Source organism: Asterias rubens, chromosome 6, assembly GCF_902459465.1.
Source record: "Asterias rubens chromosome 6, eAstRub1.3, whole genome shotgun sequence".
In the NCBI taxonomy this organism is placed as follows: domain Eukaryota; kingdom Metazoa; phylum Echinodermata; class Asteroidea; order Forcipulatida; family Asteriidae; genus Asterias; species Asterias rubens.
Window position 1 is genome coordinate 12,974,078 of NC_047067.1, and position 21,310 is coordinate 12,995,387.

General features: G+C 40.0%; 1 protein-coding gene across 1 annotated transcript; it reads left to right on the forward strand.

The window, feature by feature from the left end:
* The first annotated feature begins 2,342 nt into the window (after positions 1 to 2,342).
* On the forward strand, positions 2,343 to 18,788 carry LOC117291677 (phenylalanine-4-hydroxylase-like). Its single transcript, XM_033773525.1, has 15 exons — positions 2,343 to 2,606; positions 4,736 to 4,771; positions 5,926 to 6,039; positions 7,715 to 7,898; positions 8,448 to 8,527; positions 9,127 to 9,194; positions 9,743 to 9,878; positions 10,128 to 10,188; positions 10,962 to 11,097; positions 12,498 to 12,567; positions 13,098 to 13,154; positions 13,805 to 13,900; positions 14,752 to 14,885; positions 15,760 to 15,875; positions 17,347 to 18,788. The coding sequence occupies exons 1-15, from the start codon at positions 2,550 to 2,552 to the stop codon at positions 17,388 to 17,390; spliced, it is 1,389 nt and encodes a 462-aa protein (XP_033629416.1). The 5' UTR covers positions 2,343 to 2,549; the 3' UTR covers positions 17,391 to 18,788.
* Positions 18,789 to 21,310: the final 2,522 nt, after the last annotated feature.

The window sequence follows — 21,310 nt, forward strand, 5'->3', positions numbered from 1 at the left end:
TATTAAGCTGTCTCATGACTTCACAAAGCCAACATTAAAACAATTGATATTTATTAAGCTGCAGCCACCTTTGGCAAACACGTCATGCATGTCAGAGTCCTTGTTCACAAAAAGACTCTAGAAGAGGGGTCAGACTATCTGCTACACCCACAGGTTGGAATGGAATCTAAAGATGACTGTGCCATGATAAAACTGCAGCTATATATAAAACCTGTGACAAACTCTAGTTTGTGAATGCTATATCATGCATGTTGTGAAATTAACTCCCGGGGTTGGTGTGAAAACCATTGTTCACAATCTAACCAGCATCTGTAATTATTTGACCCATTTTATGGTGAGGGTTTAAAGGTTTCATTGATAACTGTGGGTACACATAATTTAACTCTTGCTGAAAATAAATCCAAACCTGTCACACTTTTTGTTCAATATATTTATTTACAAACACTTATTTTATTTACAATTTCCATCCTTTAATTTTTTTCTTCAAATATTTAAATTGGTAATATTAACTTTATAACACACTTGGTATTTTCATGGCCCCTTAAAAACACTTACATTGCAGTTTACTTCACTCAATTATTATCTACCCTTGTTTGCCTCAGGTATTGTTCATGTTGACTGTACTGAGGCGGTTAACTACAACCCTCTAGATCTTTGCAATTGCAACCCTTGGTATTATTTAAATCTTTGCATTATGAAGTACTATTGTATGATTTAAGTAAACCAGAATAAATGAAGCTTTAAACTCTTCAAGATAGTGGAAATGGACGTTTGGACAGTGTTATTGTTTGTATTGTATTGTATTATTCTACTTTCTCTGAGAATTGTAGCCTACAACCGCAGGACGCCACGCACAGGCATATTAAGAAGCACTTGCGATACCTTAGGTGTTTTCAAAGCCCAACAGCCGACAGAACGCTTGCGTCACAGTTCATTCTGCAATTAACATTTATCTTTTCATCGCCAATTTACGTGTCATCAGTCAAAAATGGCCTCAAGAGCATGAAGACACACACACACACACAGCCTTTAGTCAATTCAGAAGATGGTCAATGAGCTCTCCTGCAGCAAAAGAAGTAGGATGTGGTTGGTCGAGTCCACAAAACAACAGTACAGATCACATCTTTGGAGTGAACACAGAACTGGGAGAATAACTGCTTCCAATATGAGTCCTGTCACGAAGCATGTTGATGCACAAGTAATTATCTGAAAGATAAAGCAGACAAAAACTAAGGGAATAAATGAGTGGTTACAAGTTCTTAAAAAGGCGTTTAAAACAGGCAGGGTCGTGGTCGTTCAGCATTTTAATGACCGAGACAGTTTTCGGATGCATTGTGTGGTGTATGCGTAGTTAGTCTTGGTGCAAGACGTTTCTTGTTTTGCTTTCACACCCAGCGCGGCCAACTCACAAACATCGCCCGTATCGGTGAAACATCTAGCACCAAGACCAGCGCATATTATGCATCTAAACATATCCGAAAACAACCGGTTATAAACAGCTCCAGCTGGTCTTTATCACTCGTTAACTTTAAACACCCTGACCCCACGTGAAGCGCTCTCCACCACAACAGGAATGCAGATAGCGAAACTAACTGAGGCATTTATGAATGATCTTTTGCCTTGTAAATCATAACCAAACACTCTGCCCTGAAAGTCAGTCATGACTAATATGACTATGAGCTAATTAATGAGCAGTATCATTATCAGAATATTGATATTATATTCTGAATATAATATCAATGTCTGTCATCTCTAAAAAATGTTGAGGAATATACAATTGAATAGGCCTATGTTTCTTTTTTAGTTTCTACCACCAATCACACATAAATCTAGCCTATACAATACTCAAATTGTAGCCTACAGCTTGTTGGGTTTGACATGCTTGATGATTTAATCATGACCCGGTCATGATTAAATCATCAACAAGCTTTATTGATATTTTATTAAACTATTTTGTGTTCATTCAAAGTCAAAAGAACATGCATGGACCTACCTACGTATGTACGTACATGTACAGTCCCTCGTTCTTCCGTTGAGTCGCAAAGCACACACACTACTGCTGGTCCGATGGCATTATTGTCGTAGTTTTTTATATTAATAATACACATCTGACATGGCTAAATAAAGCATGGAGGTACACCCATTCGTGGGTGAAACTGTCTTCCGCCACAGAATGACCGTCCACCACAAACAATGTCAATGTTTACAAACTTATTGTTTACAAACAAACTTTGTAGAACACGTTACGTGACGACCGTATAACTGGAGGTGCAAAATATTTCCCACAATCCTTTGCGGGACGTAGGATTTTTGCTATGCAATAAGGTCTAGGCTTTCTTCAGATGGGGGATGGGGGATGGGGAGCAGCGACCAGCGGAGCAGATAGCCGACCGTACACTATAGCGCACACCGAGTGTAACATCGGTACGGTCACCGGGATCGAGTCGTCCGAGCTAGTTGCTGTTGACTACTAGTATAGTAAAATATTGCCAACCTCATTAAAAGGCGTCCGTATTTACCACCACATTACTGGTACATTTCGGAAGAAGATGGAGGAAGCAAAACGCAAAGCCGCATCGCAGTTCAAGATGCAGGGACAAGGAAGGGTTTGTGACGCGTCATCTTTTTAATTAAATCACAAATGTTTATTGTTCAAAATAATAGTACAACTGAAACTACGCCGGTCATGGATGGTCAAACAAAATAAAATTAAGGCTGGGAGGGGTGGGGGGGGGGGGGGCACATAATTCACAACAAAAAGGGAAAGGCCTAGGTCACAAACAGAATATACCTTTTTGAAAATACTCGGTATATATGCACATGGATGATGGAGGTAATGCGCATTTAGGCGTGGATTGAGGTGCATGTACTGTGTAGTTGTACCATGGAGGAAGAATATAATACGGTGCCATATATACCCTACTTCTAGAAACCATGGAGCAATAAACTGCTCCATGTAGAAACTAACCCTTATATTTTCTACTACTAGAAATACCCCTGCCAAGGCTAAGGAGGTAAGGTGCATGTACTCCTAGAACTATTATGAGGTTCGTTCCGCTATCGTCAGTCATTTAGTGGAGACGATTGCAGAACAATGGAGGAAGGAAGAAAATTAGTTCTTCCTCCATGGCAGAAAGAACCTCATAGTTCTAGGAGTATGGTGCATGCTTCTTTCTCGGAGAACGGAATTGCCGCCCGAAAAAAAATGTAAAAAAAAACAAAACAAGAAAACTTTTTTTCTGTAAATTTATTTATGGAAAAAAAAGTGTTTCAAAACGCATCAAAAACCTCTTCAGTATATGTCAAAGTCACATGAGGTACACAGGAGATGTTGCTGGTTGATTCCCCCCCCCCCAAAGATCAATTTTCGGCTAAAAATTATGCCTAAAATCCTCTGCTCACGACTTCTGCCTGTTTTTGAAGAGTTTACGCTGGTGGAGCGCATTGAACGAATTTGCAAAATGAATCGGGACAAACTTACGGCAATGTGCGTTTTACGCTCTGTCAAATTGTCTGCTTCATCTTCTGGGAGAGCAAAAGCGTGCGCAATATGCAAGTTTGCGCTATGTTTGTACGGCAGCTCAAGTTGATGATTCTGATGAACTGCGTGCAATCTGAAGATTGTGCAATTTTGAAGATTGCGTTTATTTGTACACATGTGCGCATTATGGCAATGTATTGCCGTTAATTTTTAATTTTATCCAGTCTGGCCCCAATGCATGAGAAAATGGTTGCGGCGCGTGAGAGGGGGAGACAGACCCCTAATGCTGAGACTTGGTAGGTCTGCGAATGGGTATTATTGTCAAAAGATCTATGGTGCAACAAACAAAAATTAAATGTGCGACTTACTTTAACCATCATACACTAGGGATGTAGAACTAGAATTACCTCCAGCCATCCATGCTTTATTGGAGCAATAAAATGCTTAAATTTCAATATGATGGTGGTCAAAAGGGCTGGGCCTATCTTCTCAAACCTCAGGTAGCGAGTCCACCGGCTTATGCTCTATGTACCCAGCTCGGCCTTTAGCAATATCAAAGAAGTCTTTTTCTATTGGGGACGGGTCCAACCCCTGAAAACAACCCTGTAGTTAGTATTTTAAGGTCTCTATCATCAGGGCCCGATTTCAAAGAGCTGCTTAGTGAAGCACAAAAATTTGCTCAGCATGAAATTTCTTCTTTGACAAAACAGGATTACCAACCAAATTTCTATTTGTTGCATATTTGCTTGTAAGTGGTATTCAGCTGTTGTATCTGGACCAAGTGTAGAAGAAATTTTTTTGTCTACATGTAAAAAGAAAAAAATGTTTTAAAAACATTGAAATTATCTCAGAATTAAAGGAACACATTGCCTTGGATCGGATTTGGTCTATTAAAAGCGTTTGAAACCGTTTGTTATGAAATGCATGGTTAGAAAGGTGTTTTAAAAGTAGAATACTGATCCACACAAGTATCACTCAAAATTGCACAGTTTTCTTTTACGTCGTGAACTATCACGGTCGGCTATTTATGGGAGTCAAAAATTTGACTCCCATAAATGGCCGACCGTGTTAGGTGACGAGGTTAAAAGAAAACCATGCAATTTCGAGTCATTTTTGTGTAAATGGTTACAGATCGCTTTTCAAAGACCAACTCGCCCGATCCAAGGCAACGTGTTCCTTTAAAGCAAGTAAAAGTTAAATTGTGTTCAAAGCTTACACATTACTCCAATCAATTTTTTTTTCATTTTTCCCCAGAGTGATTGGGGTGAAGAGCTTCGTAAGAAAATGGAGGTGAGTTTTTAATGTTTCATCTAAGGCCCCCCCCCCCCCGACACTACCTCGGTACTCGGCACCTCATAGTGCACCTTGGTATAATGACACTATTGGTAATTACTCAAAATAATTGTTAGCATACAAACTTAATACTTGGTATTGACGAGCTGTTGGTAGTATAAAACATTGTGAGAAATGGCTCCCTCTGGAGCAACATAGTTTTTGAGGAAAAAGTAATTTTCCACCAAAGTATTTGAGACCTCAGCTGAGGTCTCGGCATCTGAAAGCACAAAACTTGTGCTACAAGGGTGTTTTGAGTTTGACCGATTGAGATCAAATTTTTACAGTTTTGTTACTCTGAGGTACACCAAGTGAGAAGATTGGTCTTTGACAATTACCAAAGGTGTCCAGTGTCTTTAAAGGCAGTGGACACTATTGGTAATTACTTAAAATAATTATTATCATAAAACCTTTCTTGATTACGAGTAATGGGGAGAGGTTGATAGTATAAAACATTGTGAGAAACGGCTCCCTCTGAAGTAATGTAGTTTTCGGGAAAGGAGTAATTTTCCACAAATTTGAATTCGAGACCTCAGATTTAGAATTTGAGGTCTCGAAATCAAGCATCTGAAAGCGTACAACTTCGTGTGACAAGGGTGTTTTTTCCTTTCATTATTATCTCGCAACTTCGACGACCAATTGAGCTCAAACAGTTCCAGGTCTGCTAGTTTATGCAAATTTTGAGATTATACAAATACACCAATTGTGAAGACTAATCTTTGACAATTACCAATAGTGTCCATGTCTTTAAAGCCCACTAACTATATTAACCGCCCTGAATGTAAAACCCGGTTACACTTTCCATTCTGCGAAGGCAAATGTAATAGCCAATTTGACGTCACAAATCTGTTTTCACTGTGAATATTACAGCTCAACTCTTGCAAGATGTTCGTTGCAAAAATGTGTAATGTGAAGTTCACAATGCATCAATTGACATTTGCAGAAAGTATGAACCAATTGAAGCAATTGAATGGTTCCAAAACCAAAGGTATTTGTAACTTTCCCTTTCAACCCTCCAGGACATCTTTTCATTACTGCCATTTTTTTTTTTTTTTTTCAGAATTAATATTTTTGGTTACTAAAGCAACAATATTGGTTTTGTTTCCTTCCAGTCTTACAATGACTCCGAGACTGTGACAGAAGCCAAGGAGGCAACCTCACTCTCAGTCATGTTTAGCCTAGAGAAGGCAGTGACTGGTTTGACTCATGTGTTGGGTGTACTTCAGGTTGGTTAGTTTCCTATAGACTGGGGTAGATTTCACAAAGGTAGTCCTAACTTTGGCAATGCTAAGAGATAGGACCAGTCCTAAGTTAGGATGAGTTACTGGTCCTAACTTAGGACCAGTCCTATCTCTTTGCATTGCCTAGGACTAGTCTTAAGTTAGGACTACCTTTGTGAAATCCCCCCCTGATCCTTTTAATCCCCAAGTGCTGCTGGCTGCGCTGACATTGCTGGGATGCTGGCAGCACGAGGTTTTGTACACAAAGACATGGAGGAACCATAGACTTTTTAACTTTTTATGTGAATTAAGTGACTTTCTCAACGATTTACACAATTTATCCTGTTGAACAGCTTTACAAAATGATAGAACATGCTTATTGAATAATATTTAACTGAACAGAAAGTGAATTCTGAAATTCTGTCAAAAAAAGCCTTGCTGTTGTTACATACATTTGTGTTTTATACTTGCACGCTTGAATCAGTCTCAGTCAATGAACACTTGTAACGCTGTTTTGTACCTCGGACGGACCAATTGCAATTGTGCCCTTTGCAAAGTTTCAATATAGATTTTTCCTTTATAGAAGTGCACACAGAGAGTTCAAGGCCTGCATGCATATATTATTACACACGTGTCCGACAATCCAGGTTAGTTCTGTGCACAGTTGTACCACCATACCCATGCAGTTGAATGCGGGTTGGCCATATCATTCTATCGTTGAAGACTAGCAGCTGACCTGTGTTTCTGGTTCATTGCAAGCACCCAATTTGTACAGGTGTCATAGTCACAGTGATTAAGTTCACATTTGGGGCTTCCTTCGTTTTATTACCAGAAATTCATAACAATGACAACAATCACAGGACTATTACTCAGGTGGGATTCAAGCCCATGACCTGTGCAATTCTAGAGCAGTGTCTAAGTCTTACCAACTAGACCACTCAGATTGCCCGGTAGCTAGAGGCAGTTGGAATCCTATACGTTAGCAGCAGGTACCGCTACGATTTAATAGATGGAAATTTGCATCGGAGATAAAGAATATTAATTTTGGTGTTACCCATACACAGAGCTCAGTGAAGCAAAATTCTGGGTATACAGTGCTAACACACATCCTTTAATTGACCCCTTGCATGCATGTCACACGCGGCAACTGTTCCATGCTCACCATTTTGGTTGTCAAATAGGTTTACGTGTAAACGCTGCATCACCTAAAATCGCACTTCACTGTAACACACACAGCAACATTGCCCACCAATGTGGCAAATACTTATGTATTTCGGGCACATTGCAAGAAGAGATGGGGATAACCTGGAGAAGCAATGTATGGACGGACGTGTTGCTGGTCGCGCCAGCAGAGGAAGGCCAAAGGCGAGGTGGACAGATAACATTCGTGCACTTAATGGGGGGAGACTGTATGGCCTGAGGAAGACTGCACTGGACAGGGACGCGTGGAAGGAGTTCACTTCTCGGATCACCACGGGACGGCTGACGCCCTAATGGACGAAAGAAGAAGAAGTGGCAAGATTATTCGATGATGGCGTCAGGTGAATTGGGTCAATATGGGTAAAACCAAAATTAATACTCGTTATCACCGATGGAAATTTCCATCTAATACATATTGACAACAATAATGATACAGGAACTTGGAAGTAAGAACTGGTCCTCCAATTTTTCATCCCTGCAGGACCACAACATTACCTTGGATCACATAGAATCCCGCCCGTCAGTATCCGACCCCGAGACCAAGGAGTTCCTTGTGACAATTCAGAGGAATCAAGACAGCGATCTGAAGCTGCTAGACGTCTTGGATCAGATCAAGCAGTTTGTCAAGTCCCTAGAGGTCATTCAGGGGTCAAAGGATGATGTAGGTAAGAATTTGTCATGCCCAATACGTGTAATTGATTAAATGTAACCCAGAGGGACCTCTCCAGACTGGGCACTGGGTGATCTGTGGAGGAGGCAGAAGTGGCAGCTCAAGATCAGTCTATTTGGAAGCTTCTCACTAGTCGGACAGCTGGGGCAGAAATGCATGATGCTGACTAATGATGATGATGAGGAATACGTGACAGAGGAAGTTACACACTTGACATCCCAATGTCCCTTATTTCATAATCCGATAGTAGCCCTGCCCTTACCCTAACACTAGACCATTTACCGGCAGAGGAAGTTCCTATACTCTAACATGCTCTTCTATTCTTGTACAGAAGTAAGCCCTGAAAATCTTAGTGAAGACACAATGGGAGCAGGTGGCATGGGAGGGGGTACACCATTTCCACATATTGAGCATCGAATAGGATAGCCTTCAGAATCATATAAGCTATCAAATTCTCCCTTGGGCAATTCTACATAAACTGTTGTTCACTAGACACTTCATTAGTTAACGCCTTTAATGTTAGTTGTGTATATTTTGTTTTCAGTCTGGTTTCCAAAGACATTGGAGGAAATGAATCCCTGCTTGACACGGCCTCTGTATGCAGAGTTGGAACCATCACACCCTGTAAGTCCTATGGTGTCACCGTTTGATTTTTGTCAAATGTTATGCTGATTTATAGGCGAGATTATCAAGAAAGAAACTTTGAAATTGAAAGTCTCCTGTGAAAGTTTCAGCTGAATACAGTGTGAGTACGTACACGTAGGCATACCTAGAGTTATGGGGGTCTTTTACACAATGGAATAAAGGTCCCCACAACATTGTTTTCTTTTAAAATTGGGTCCCCACACCGTGATTCTTTAGAAAAGGGAATAATAGAACAGCACAGCTCTGTGTGCAAAAATTGAAGTGTACATGTACCTGTTCATCAAGAGAGTCAAAACCAACAGAAATTTTAGTCTCCAAAAGTTGCCTTTTTGGAACAGGTGGCAAACATGTTGCAGGAGCAGTAACTTTTTCTCACAGTGAACTGATGCACCTTATTGTAGTTATACTCAGGGTCTTATTGGTGACTGACATGCTCTCGACAGTCTATAGCTTAGCATCGTCCTAAAAAGTCTGTCGCTGAATGTTTTTTTTAACTCAGCATTCCCCCCCCCCTGTGGTCGACAGCCAGACTTTATCGGAGAAACAAACCTAATATTCTACTATCACTTCTCAATCAGGGAGCAAAGGATCCTGACTATCTGGCCCACCGCAAGAACTGTTGGGAGATTGCACAGAACTACAAAATGTTAGTATGTTAGTACAGTGTGGAACCTTGACTTGTTATACACGTAAGGGGGTTGGATTGTGCAGTGTGGGCGATCTTATCCTACTGCAGTCTGTGATGTATTTGGTGCTTGAAATTTGGCATGTTGTAATCCCCCCCCCCCCACCCTTTAAAGGGTGTGCCCTTGACTGTTTTAGTGACTAGCCAGAATGACTAGTAAAGGTTGTCATATCACTGGTCTGTAACCTTTTTCAAATATTAAATAAGGATTGCTTTCCAACACTGAACTAGCGAGCAGATTTTTGACCTTAGGTGTTTCAACTGGCATTTGACCAGCAGACCACTGTTATGGGAGAATGCTGCCCTATTGTTTCTTCATTGTGTGATCTGGGAATCCCAGGAATTTTTCTGAACAAAGTGTGATGTCTCGATACATCACTGTAGCGATATTGACAACTCACCTTAAAAATGTATCTGTGTTTTCTGTGAAATGGATCCCAAGTTTCAAAGTAGGATAGGATTAATGTGTCCTCAGCTCAGCTTATCTTGAGATCTTTTCTTACCTCCAGTGGCACTCCAGTTCCCCGCATGGAGTACAGTGAGAATCAGATCAAGACGTTTGGTGCTATCTTCAGTAAGCTCAAGGTCTTGTACCCTACCAATGCTTGCAAGGAGTTCAATCAGATATTCCCCGATCTTGTCAAGGTAGTGAAAGTAACCCACCCACTGTCTATCTTTTGATTATCATCCAATGTGGTTTTTTGAATGATGCCAGCGTGCAGTAGTGTGGTGCATGCACATGCCTCAAAATAATCCATGGCAAACCACAGCAATCGCTGACGGGTACTAAACTGGTAATGTAGCATGAGAATTAGTCCTTGTTATAACATCAATTCTGAATTTATTTGTCAACAATTGGTATTTTTGATCAGATTTTATATTGTGTTCTTTTAGGAATGTGACATTCGTGAAGACCACATTCCACAGATGGAGGATATTTCCAACTTTGTCAAAAGTAAGTAAGAAAATATCAGAGGACAGTAGTTGTGGCAGTAAATGTGACAGGTCCTGGGAGTTTGATTGATGGATTACGTGTCATTTGTCTTTCTTTGCCATGTATACAACTGCGACACTCCAAAATTTAAGGTAGGAGTCCTATATGGATCATTATAGGATGCTCCCACTGGCAGTGTATCTTCTGTTCTTAGAACATGACCAATCCACTTCCATCTTTGAGCCTTCACTTTTTCAGGGGGCCAAATGCCAGTAAAACCACATAGGGGTCAGTCAGATACTCCCCTAGCTAGTGACTTCTGTCAGCTAGAGACTTCCTGAGTGCCTTAGCCTTCAGAGTCTTCCCTGCCACCCAGTACCTCAGACACACCTCAAGTCCAATCTACACACAGTATCGTTAATAATATTCTTTGTATTGTGTCTATCTTTCAGAGCGTACTGGCTTTACTCTGCGTCCTGTATGAGCCTTACTGTCAGCTAGAGACTTCCTGAGTGCCTTAGCCTTCGGAGTCTTCCCTGCCACCCAGTACCTCAGACACACCTCAAGTCCAATCTACACACAGTATCGTTAATAATATTCTTTGTATTGTGTCTATCTAACAGAGCGTACTGGCTTCACTCTGCGTCCTGTACGAGCCTTACTGTCAGCTAGAGACTTCCTGAGTGCCTTAGCCTTCAGAGTCTTCCCTGCTACCCAGTACCTCAGGCACATCTCAAGTCCATTCTACACACCATATCGTTAATAATATTCTTTGTATTGTGTCTATCTTTCAGAGCGTACTGGCTTTACTCTGCGTCCTGTATCAGCCTTACTGTCAGCTAGAGACTTCCTGAGTGCCTTGGCCTTCAGAGTCTTCCCTGCTACCCAGTACCTCAGGCACACCTCAAGTCCATTCTACACACCAGAACCGTAAGTTTGTTATCAAATTCAAAGTCTCCAGACGATGACTAGAACAAGCTAGTCAAAACATTGAGACCAATTTAAGAACCCACTCCGCAGTAGTCCAGTTAATAAACGATCCTTTAAGCTAAAGTAGTAGTCCTAGGCAATTTTCTATACCTTCCGCCCAGCTTTAAAAAGCAGGACAGTTCTTTTCAGAACTTAGAAGTCTCCCGAACAATCAGATAAATCTACTCCGAGGTAGTAGAGTATAGAAAGACAGTTCTCTTAAAGAACAAACTCTACCTGGCAAGTAGATACACACATGGTGTTACCACAAACCAAATTTACATTGATACCTCACCATGCAAAGCCTCAAATCATATATATTCAGTTCAATTAGATTGTACGCAAAATAGAGAAAGTGGCCTGACTATTCGACCCTAGCAGAGTCTTTCTGGATGGCTAAATGACAACACAACACAGGTATACTAGGGTAGTAGAAGCAAGTCAAGTGAAACGAGAGGGAAAAAGAGCCGAAAGCAAACAGAAAAAGCAAGGGATGAACCATGAAGGAGACAAAGAGAAGGGGACTTATTGGATTTATTGTGAACCACACAATCCTGGTATGTAGTCCAAGGACTAAATCGTTCTGTTGATGACAACCAAACTTTATTTTATTATTTTGAGTAGCATAAAATGATGTGGGCGGGTCTGCTTAAAACTTTTCTAAAATTCTTTATTTCACTGTTGTGCCACAATGTTGTTACCCTAGTATACCTGTGTTCTGTGTATTTTAGCCATCCAGAAAGACTCTGCTAGGGTTGTATAGTCAGGCCACAAAGTATCCAAAATGGTGCGGGCGGGTTTGTTTAAAACTTTTTTTTAAATTTTTATTTTACTGTTCTGCCATAATGTAGAGGGGAGGGTTCTTTGAAGTTTTTTTTGTGCTGTCTTTTTTTGTTGCTAATTTTGTAGAACACTTGGCCTATTGATCCTATTCACATGGCGCCATTTTGGATGTCCCTGTGTACACAGTGTACTTGTCCGAAAAATACTGCATTCTGTTTTTAGATTTTACAAAGAACTGTGTATATATATATGAGTGGAAGCATACTAAAGCCCAGTTCATACTTCATGCAAGCTGAATGCAAAGCAATAGGCAAGGCAAACAATCAAGTATGCTCCAATTACATACATGGCTACTTTCGGCCACACTGGCTACTTTGAGAGTAAAATCGCTTGTATCGATGGTAAGCTTGTAAACACCGCATCGACTTAAAAGCCACATAGGGACATTTACTCCCAAAATGGCACAACCAAGATTATCGTAAGTATGCGTCAAGTGAATTGCTTCAATTGGGTAGGTGATTTGTCAACTTTTGTGTGGCCAGTGATTGTTCTTACATTCTTTCTGATTTTTCCTGCAGAGACCTTTGTCATGAGCTACTTGGACACTGTGCGCTGTTGGCTAATCCAGAATTTGCTCAATTTTCACAGGTATATGATGTATGGTCTCATCTGAGCCCAATTCATGTATTAAATAAATGTCTACAATGCACATTATCCAGCGTTGGTGTTCACCAAATTATATCCTGCAGACTATCTCCTTAAATAGCATTTGCATTACACGCGAGTTTGAAGGTTTCACACAGTGGCATCAAAGTTTTCAGTCAACATTCGTAAATGTCATAGACCAGAGTCCACACTTTGTGTGACCCAACATAATACTAAGCATGATATTATTCCTATATAGCTTTGCTTATTGGTTATTCCTTATAAAGCATTGTTTGTACCCTTTTTTTTCATGAAGTATGGAAATAAATATAACTTTGAATTTAATTGAATACTTAATTCTGATTTCCGATTTTTTGTTTGCCCGTGGACAATTTAGAAGAGAATGTGACTAAATGTTGAAACGCCTTGAGTGTCACTTAGTGACAGGTATAAATGCTACATGTATAAGAAGCCACTATTATTATTATAATCATTGAATCATTCACATGTGTTTCTTTTCTTTCTTTGTGCAGGAGTTTGGTCTTGCCTCATTGGGAGCTCCTGATGAGTTTGTCAACAAATTATCTTCTGTAAGTAAAACAACTGTCAGAGAGTAACGTTTCTGTTTACACTTCTTCCAATTTTCCTGGTTGCTGTTAATATGATGCAAAGTATTCTTCTTCAGTTTACATTACTTTAGTATCATACTGCAAAACTAACTTTTCCTGTAAGTGTTCTCACAATTTCCATCGATTCTTAGCATCTGAAGGGAACCTTACTGGTAACTGCAACTTAAAAACAAGCCAAAGCAACTTGTAGGAGACCCGGCTTCCAAACCCTTCATAATAGGCCCCAGCAGAAGCTCCATCACAGAGCTATGAATGGCGCCCTCTGCTGGCCAGTTGGCCCTTCGGCTGCAATACAAATGAGCAAACTAATTCAGTGTTCAAAATGGACTTGTAATGTTGTTTAGGCTAGGGATATATTACATATCCGCATGCTGTTAAGTTCATTATGACATACATGGCATTTCTTTCAGGCATTTCTTTCAGGCAACCACTTGCACTGTATGCTAAAGGAACACAAGAAAATAATAAGAAAACTGAAATGAGAATAAATTTTCTTATTTGAGATTGCCTGGAATTGGTTGCCTAAATGACCTCATGTTACTTGAGGGTGCTGTTATTTTGTAGCGTGCAAGGAGTCTTTTAATCATTATACATGATATCATTTGTAACAGGTGTACTGGTTCACAGTTGAGTTTGGTGTTTGTCAAGAGCCAGGTGGTAGAAAAGCTTACGGAGCTGGGCTTCTTTCCTCAGTGGCTGAGATTCAGGTATGGATATTGTTGTGTTCATAGACCTTATCGCAAGTCTTGGTACATTTCCTATTTTTGGGCAATTAGAAAGTTGCATGTTTTCAATCTTTTGACCCCTACCTATAAAGGGGTACCGGAAGCAATCTTTGCTGATAGTCTCACCTTAAAAACTCTTTTAAACCACCATTCAAATCTGTGAACTCGTCAAAATATGCCCATACATGGCCAAGATTGTTGATTTATGCTAAAAGAAAAATCAGAAAAATGTCTACAAAAAATAATTTGAAACATAAATTGTTTCTTTTACAAATGTAAGTCATAATTATGTCAACAATGGAGACATTGGAAAATGTCAATTACAGGCATGTCCTTTTCATTGACCTCTATGGGTGAATGGAAGTGGGTCAAATATTGCAGCTGTTTGTAGCCATCTGTGTTTTTTTTTTCTCTTTTGGGGGGGGGGGGGGTAATCCCCTTGCAGTCTGTAAACGGTTTTAACACAGGGGCTGTCATTTTGTCATTTATTCATTCTCACTGTACTAGCCAAAAGCCCAAAGGAGAGGACAAGGAGGTTTCAGTTTTAGATGTTGGTGGAAAACCTTCGAGAATTATTGCAGCGGAAGACCCCCACAGTCTGGTAGGGACTCGAAACCAAATCCACAGAGTGGCCGCAGTGGGTTTTGAACAGGGGTCACAGAGGTGGAAGGCGAGGCAAGATACCTGTACACAAACCTGTGATCAGGGTTAATTAATAGATAAAAGTACAAACCCATATAAGGTATCAAAGACTAGAATACAAATCACATGGTCGTTTCTCTTGATTTGAAAGTACAACTAAAACTGAACAATTATGATCATCTTTACACTAGTATTTCCTAACTGACGAACCAACAGTGAGACCTTTTGATGCAAACGATACAATTAATGCGACCTATCCAGTCGAAGGATTCCAAACAACATACTTCCTGGCAAAAAGCTTCTCTGATGCGCTGCAGAAAATCAGGTTTGACAACTTTCATGAGAAATCTTTGTGTACAGCTATTATTAAAGAATGATTTATAAGCTTGAACCTTGGCTATGTGATTGTACTTCACGGTTCTAAAATCAAGGTAAAAGAACACATTATTAGTATTTTTAATTTCTGGGCCCAATTTCATAGAACTGGTTAAGCACAAAGAGTATATGTGGGTAGCTCAGAACAATAAAATAATGCGTGACAGAATAAAGTCACCAGGCAAACTACCATTCCACACTTGCCCGCAAGAAGAATTATCCGTAATGGGAACAAACGATCTGAGAAACATTTATGACAGTAACATTTCTCAAATTCAAATTTGAGGAAATAACAAATTACATCTATTTCCATAAACACATTACCACTTCGAAGTGAAATGATTCTGAAATTGCTATTTACTAGCGAAAGCTTCTGTACTTTGAACTAACCAAGTAAGTTTTTATTGCCATTAAAGCCACTGGATACTATTGGTTATTGCTCAAAATAATTGTTAGCATTAAAACTTACTTGTTAGCGATCAATGGAGAGATGTTGTTAGTAAAAAACGGCTCCCTCTGAAGCAACGTCGTTTTCGAGAAAGAAGTTATTTCTCACTAAAATATTTGAATTTGATTTTGTGGCCTTGAATACAAGCATCAGGAAGCACACAACTTTGTGTGACAAGGGTGTTTTTCCTTCCATTATTATCTCACAACTTTGATGACCAATTGAGTTCAAATTTTCACAGGTTTGTTATTTTGTGCATATGTTGAGATACACCAAGTGAGAAGACTCGTTTTTGACAATTACCAAAGGTGTCCAGTGCCTTAAAGTTTAGTAGTGATTACCAAATGTATACCTTCCTTGTAAATTCTGCTTACAGGAGCTTTGCTGCCACCATACCACGACCATACACTCTGCAGTATAATCCATACACTCACTCCATTGAGGTGCTTGACAGTAAGGAGAAATTACTCAAGGTGGCTGAGCGAATAAATGGTAAGTAGTGATCCCGGCTGATTTCCCACTTTCCACCTACTCTCAGTCAACCCAAATTTTCACTTCGCCGCATGTTTGAGCTGGGCTCGATGTCTGACACTCCATAAACTCTTTCTTGCATACCCATGGCTGATTAGCTCTTCCTTGTTGTTTACTCCTGCATCCTTAATCAGGGTTTTGAGCATGGTCTTGGTTGGTCTTCCGGGACCGCGCCTGCCATGGGTGGGCTCCCACACCATGACTTATGGCTGGTAACTTTAGATACAGGAAGTTGTCTTTTTTAGAACTGAGTAATCTCCAGAATTCTGAAAAACCTACTCCGCGGCATTAGAATATGTAGCATGACAAGTTCTCATAAAAACACAATCTACCCAGCAAGTAGACTATGGTGTTACCGCAAACCAAATAATAGATACATTAAAACCTCACCATGCAATGCTTCAAATGCCATATCAATGAGCAAGGGCTCAGTTTGAATATCGAAAAAGGTGGTTTTCCTTGTAAATTTGAAAATAGAATTTAACTGTTATAGACTGCTTTCAATCCAAAAGGACTAATGGAATAAATGCAAAAATGTTTGTAATTCCCTCACACTCTAACCCTGAGCAGAGTCTTTCTCATTCAGTCTTTGAGAAAGACTCTGCCAGAGGATCAAAATAAGAAACTATTAACCAAAAATGTTAAGTTAAACTAACTCCTTTCAATAGCAAGTTTACATCAATGAATTTAAATGAGAGCAATGAAGGAGAAAATGTCTTCTGTCTGTCTTATATAAATTGAATTGATTTAAACAGCACTGATTTAAACACAATTTATATTTGGCATCTTTCAAATATTTAAGCTTTGGTTTTTGGAACCGTTTTATTTTTATTTTTACATAGCGCCCTCTGTTGAGCATCTTGACAAAACATACCCTTATCATCTGAGGTCACACTTCCAAGCTTGACAACAATACCAGATACCTGCTTTGAGTACAGGTGAACATGTACTATGACCTCACAGCCATTTAACATGGAGATTCACAGTCAGTTCATATGTGCGTATGCACATGGTGAATAAAACACTAGGAGGTCGTGTCCCAGGGAATTCTGTCCGCCTGGGATTCAGTGCCCTATACGCCTCTTAATATTTGCATGACGTAATAATTCTATCCCAAAATGAGGGTATGGGCGCACGTCCCCCATCACTTGCAGTGGCTGCGCCCATCGCCTCGTTTTGAGTTAGCATTGTGTCGTACCTCATGCAGAAATATTAAGAGAGGCGTATGGGCTGGAGGAGCATGATTCAAAAGATGGCGCTATCAGAAGAAGTTTGTACACAGTTTGCCATGTGGGGGACAGAATCTCTGGGCGGTGGGCGTTGGGCAACAGAATCTCTTGCCACACCCACATGTGTACAAACATTGTAAGGGCGCTGCATTGCAAACCTACATTTTCAACAGAATTAATTTGTTGCCCCTTTACTTTTCAAGGTGAGGTGAGCCAGCTGATGGAGGGAATCAGCAAGCTGAAATGAAGAGCGCCCTCTCTTGAAGAGGTGCAGTTAAAATTGTTGAGGGTGGTGTCCATTGGAGTATGCTGTGGTCAGAGACCCCACTGTCACCATGCTAAATGAGGACAGATTAGATGTTGGTGTGAATATAGCACATACTGTAACAGTTTTTTTGCTGTTTTATCAGGAAGTAGACATAGTATTCAGCATAAATATTCACGGGTGACTTGTATTGTATCTATCTATATAATGTTGTCTATAAATCAGCATGACATTGACAAAAACTAAACAGTTTCAATACAGACATAGTTGAAGACCTGGTTTTGTGATAAAAAAAATGTTTTATTGGTTTTCAACAGCTGCAAGTATTACTATAAAACATATCTATATTCTACTTTTCTTTAAAGCTAACAAGATGAAATAATATTAGGTGAAGTAAATTGGCTGCAAACATGGAAAAAGTTTGTTCATTATGGTATTTCTTGTTGAAATTGATGTGTGTGGGGGGTGTGTGTGTGTGTGATGGGGGGGGGGGGGGCCTCCAGTGTAAAAGTTTGCAGTGCAGCCGCATGGTTCGCCTTGTAGTAAGCCCTACTTATTTGAATTTCCCCGGAAATTTTGATTGACTTTTACACACTAGACATGCTAGCCCTGGCAAACTCCTGGTAAATTGCTTATTTCCCATAAAAATATTACCTTATAGTCCAGTCATACTGCAGCTGGACCTGGAAAAAATTGCAACAGAATTGATTTCAACTGTTATGGGGTCTATAGACACCCAAGTTTAACATATCAAAAGTCCTCCAAAATCCAAGTGTCGGAAAGCCGTCAAATTTGCATAATTATGTTAATTAGTTTCCGCCATTGGCTGAAAATGAAAAAAACCATGCATATCTTCACAACAAAGAGGGCTAGCATGCTCAAAATGGTGTCTATACCCATGTTTTCATGGTCAATGAACCCCAGGATTCACCCACTTAAAGGGGAAGGCGTACACATTCACTCTTAAAATTAATAGCAACACAAACTTATGGTTAGAAGCCTATTATAGCAGCTTTCGACAGTATCATGGTTTTTTAAAGAAACGTTTCACTTCGGAGGAAAATGGCTGTGTACAAAATTGTATTTACGCACCAAAATAGGACTGAGAAGCGTTACTGTCAATATTGTTTTTCAGACTGTTTATTCATATAGGGATTATTCGTCCTGTGTGGACATAACTCGCTCCGGATCTGTGGCGAAACCATTCACCTTTGATAAGTAGTTTCACTTGTTATTTTATTGTATACTGCTGCAGTATCTATATATAAGGGGTTACTTTCAAAAGCCGAATGTACACTTTATGTGAGATATCCCGGTTAGCATGCTGGAATTAAATTCATACTTCTCAGGAAGTGGGCGGGATTCAAATCCCCAGCAATTCCCCTGGTGTCATATCCTGTGAATTTGGTATTTGGTGTGAAAAGGGCTTCAGCAATAATTTTATTCCCGAGCAAATCTTTGCAGTGGTATTATATAATATTTTGCATACATTAAGCCCTCACTTAAGGTGAAGAGTCGTACCACTGGCTCTTCATACACCATCAAGACCGACTCTGAATGCAGCACGTCTAATGTAGTCTATGTCATATCATGTAAGAGATGCGGGCTACAATATGTGGGAGAGACTAAGATTAAACTTAGTCTTCGCTTTGCGAATCATGTCTCTTCCATAAAGACTACTAAGAAACCGTACCCAGTCTCTATCCACTTCAACAGCCCCAATCATAGTGTCATTGATGTTGAACTTCTGGTGATTGAAGCTTGCAATGGTGATGACACACACCGCAAGAGTAGAGAATCACACTGGATCCACCAACTCAAGACAGTCAAACCCTTTGGACTCAACATAAACACTGGTGTTAAATAACTTCTCATTACCCTCCACTTCACTTCTGCCTAAGAACTTATATGCTGTATATATTTTGTACATAAAGTATAAATTAATCTAGTTAATTTATAAATTCATCACTGTAACTATCTGATGTAAGTAACCCCCCCTTTTTTTCCACAGGTCCCTCATACCTATTTTTAAAATCATCATACCTTTGATCTTGCTATTCTTATTAATTGACCATTGTTAGTTGCATCATGATGCAACTTGCTCTCTAATCCTACCCTTTCATGTCTCCCTGCATTGTTGTTGAACAATACATTTACCATTTTTATGGTCCAGTAACCCATCCTTTCATTCTAAACATCCTTTGTCCTCACCACTTCACTCCTATTGGTTCATAGCCACCAATATTGTCTCTGAAAAAGAAACTTTGATTGGCTGTTATTTTCCCGCTTCTTTCTGGATCCTTTCCTTAATCCCTTTCCCCCTCTCTTTTTCTATAAATGGATATGTATTTGTTTGTACTTGTTTTATGCCTCTGAAGAAGGTCCGGATTGGATCGAAAGCTAAGGCCATCTACCCTATTCATTATATTGTTCATACATTAATATAATTTCTGATATTTGGTTGGCCTTCGGAAAGTCTGCAAAACTGTATCAGCCCCTGTACTCCATGCACTGTTTCTACTTATTTTGAAAGACAATTTGTCTCATACGCTTTGGCTGATGAGCTTTGGCTTTGGTAGGCGAATCGGCATGCTGTTATTGTTTACTCTACCACCGCGGGTGAAAACACGGGTGCGTTTAGTGGCCATTGAGGTAGATTCCTCCATGGTTATAATGAACACTTCAGGTTTTCGTTATATTGCTTTAAACTACATCATAAACACCCTAGTGCCCCCCATAAAAGGTTAATAATTATTTGGCAATGGCAAGCAAGTAAACCCGATCGAAATAGCAACATTAATATATCATGGAGGGTAAGTCGGAACTTTGAACGTGCGCGTGTACAGTGTGAGGAAGGGTGTGTTCACACCACATTGTGAGCTGTAAGTAAGAGCCATTCATTTACAGCTCAACAAGGAGCGCATAGGCATATATATCTTGGTTCTAGAACCGTTCGATGGTTTAACTGTAAGTGTACGTACAATAAAACTATTGTATTATTTCTTTTTCAAAAAGTGGTAGCATAATAGCGTAGCCTATCCATAAGGTAACATATTCCTCCATGCTTCGAGTGAATGATTCTCAAAATGCTTTTACTGATAGGCATTGAGGTTATGGGAAAATAGCACGGATTTAACACAACTTTGTGCATTTTCATGCGAACAGAATACAAAAAAAGTGCTATAGTAGTTTTGTTGCAGAAATTAACAATTTTCATGCGAACAGAATACAAAAAAAGTGCTATAGTAGTTTTGTTGCTGTTTCAATCAGCAGAAATTAACAATTTCTACCAACCCGTTCTCGTCATCCCATCCCCCTTGCGATGCGGACCAAGTTTCTACCCTTCGCACCCTTACACACGTGCCAACGAAATAACCACTTTGCGGTGACTCTTTACGGCTGTTATATTCACACCCTATACAAACACATGAAACAGTCACCGGGACATCACACATTGTGGGCGCATGCTGTTTGCCTGTGTTGTGTGAATTGCATTCAAAAGCACATCCGTATTCTGCTCCACACGGACGGACGTACGACAGAATGGACTACGATGTTACGAAGTTTCCATCATGTTTTCGATGATTAAATCTCTCCAAATGAAGTTTTTAGCTTGATAACCTGCTCACCGGAAAGAAGATGTACGACATTGTTGGCTGCAGCCTTGTGGCATTGGTCCTGTACTTGAACACGCTGAATGCAGAGTTTGCATATGACGACTCGTAAGTTGAAATAGTTTTTCTGTTCTATTTTCTTCAGGGAAAGCGCTCCCATCCAAGAGCGTGTCGCTCTTTCAGTAGGTGCCGTGAGTTTGCGGTTCCAGTCGGGGCATTGCCGAGGCGCTATGCTGTTGTCATGTTGACAGTTGCCATCGCGTCGTGCAGATGGTTGATTGCATGTTG

Excerpts from the sequence above, each read along its gene's own strand:
- LOC117291677 (XM_033773525.1), top strand. The coding sequence starts at position 2,550 with ATGGAGGAAGCAAAACGCAAAGCCGCATCGCAGTTCAAGATGCAGGGA. Across the intron at positions 4,772-5,925 it reads AGCTTCGTAAGAAAATGGAG|TCTTACAATGACTCCGAGAC; the intron begins GTGAGTTTTTAA and ends GTTTCCTTCCAG. Across the intron at positions 9,879-10,127 it reads TATTCCCCGATCTTGTCAAG|GAATGTGACATTCGTGAAGA; the intron begins GTAGTGAAAGTA and ends GTGTTCTTTTAG.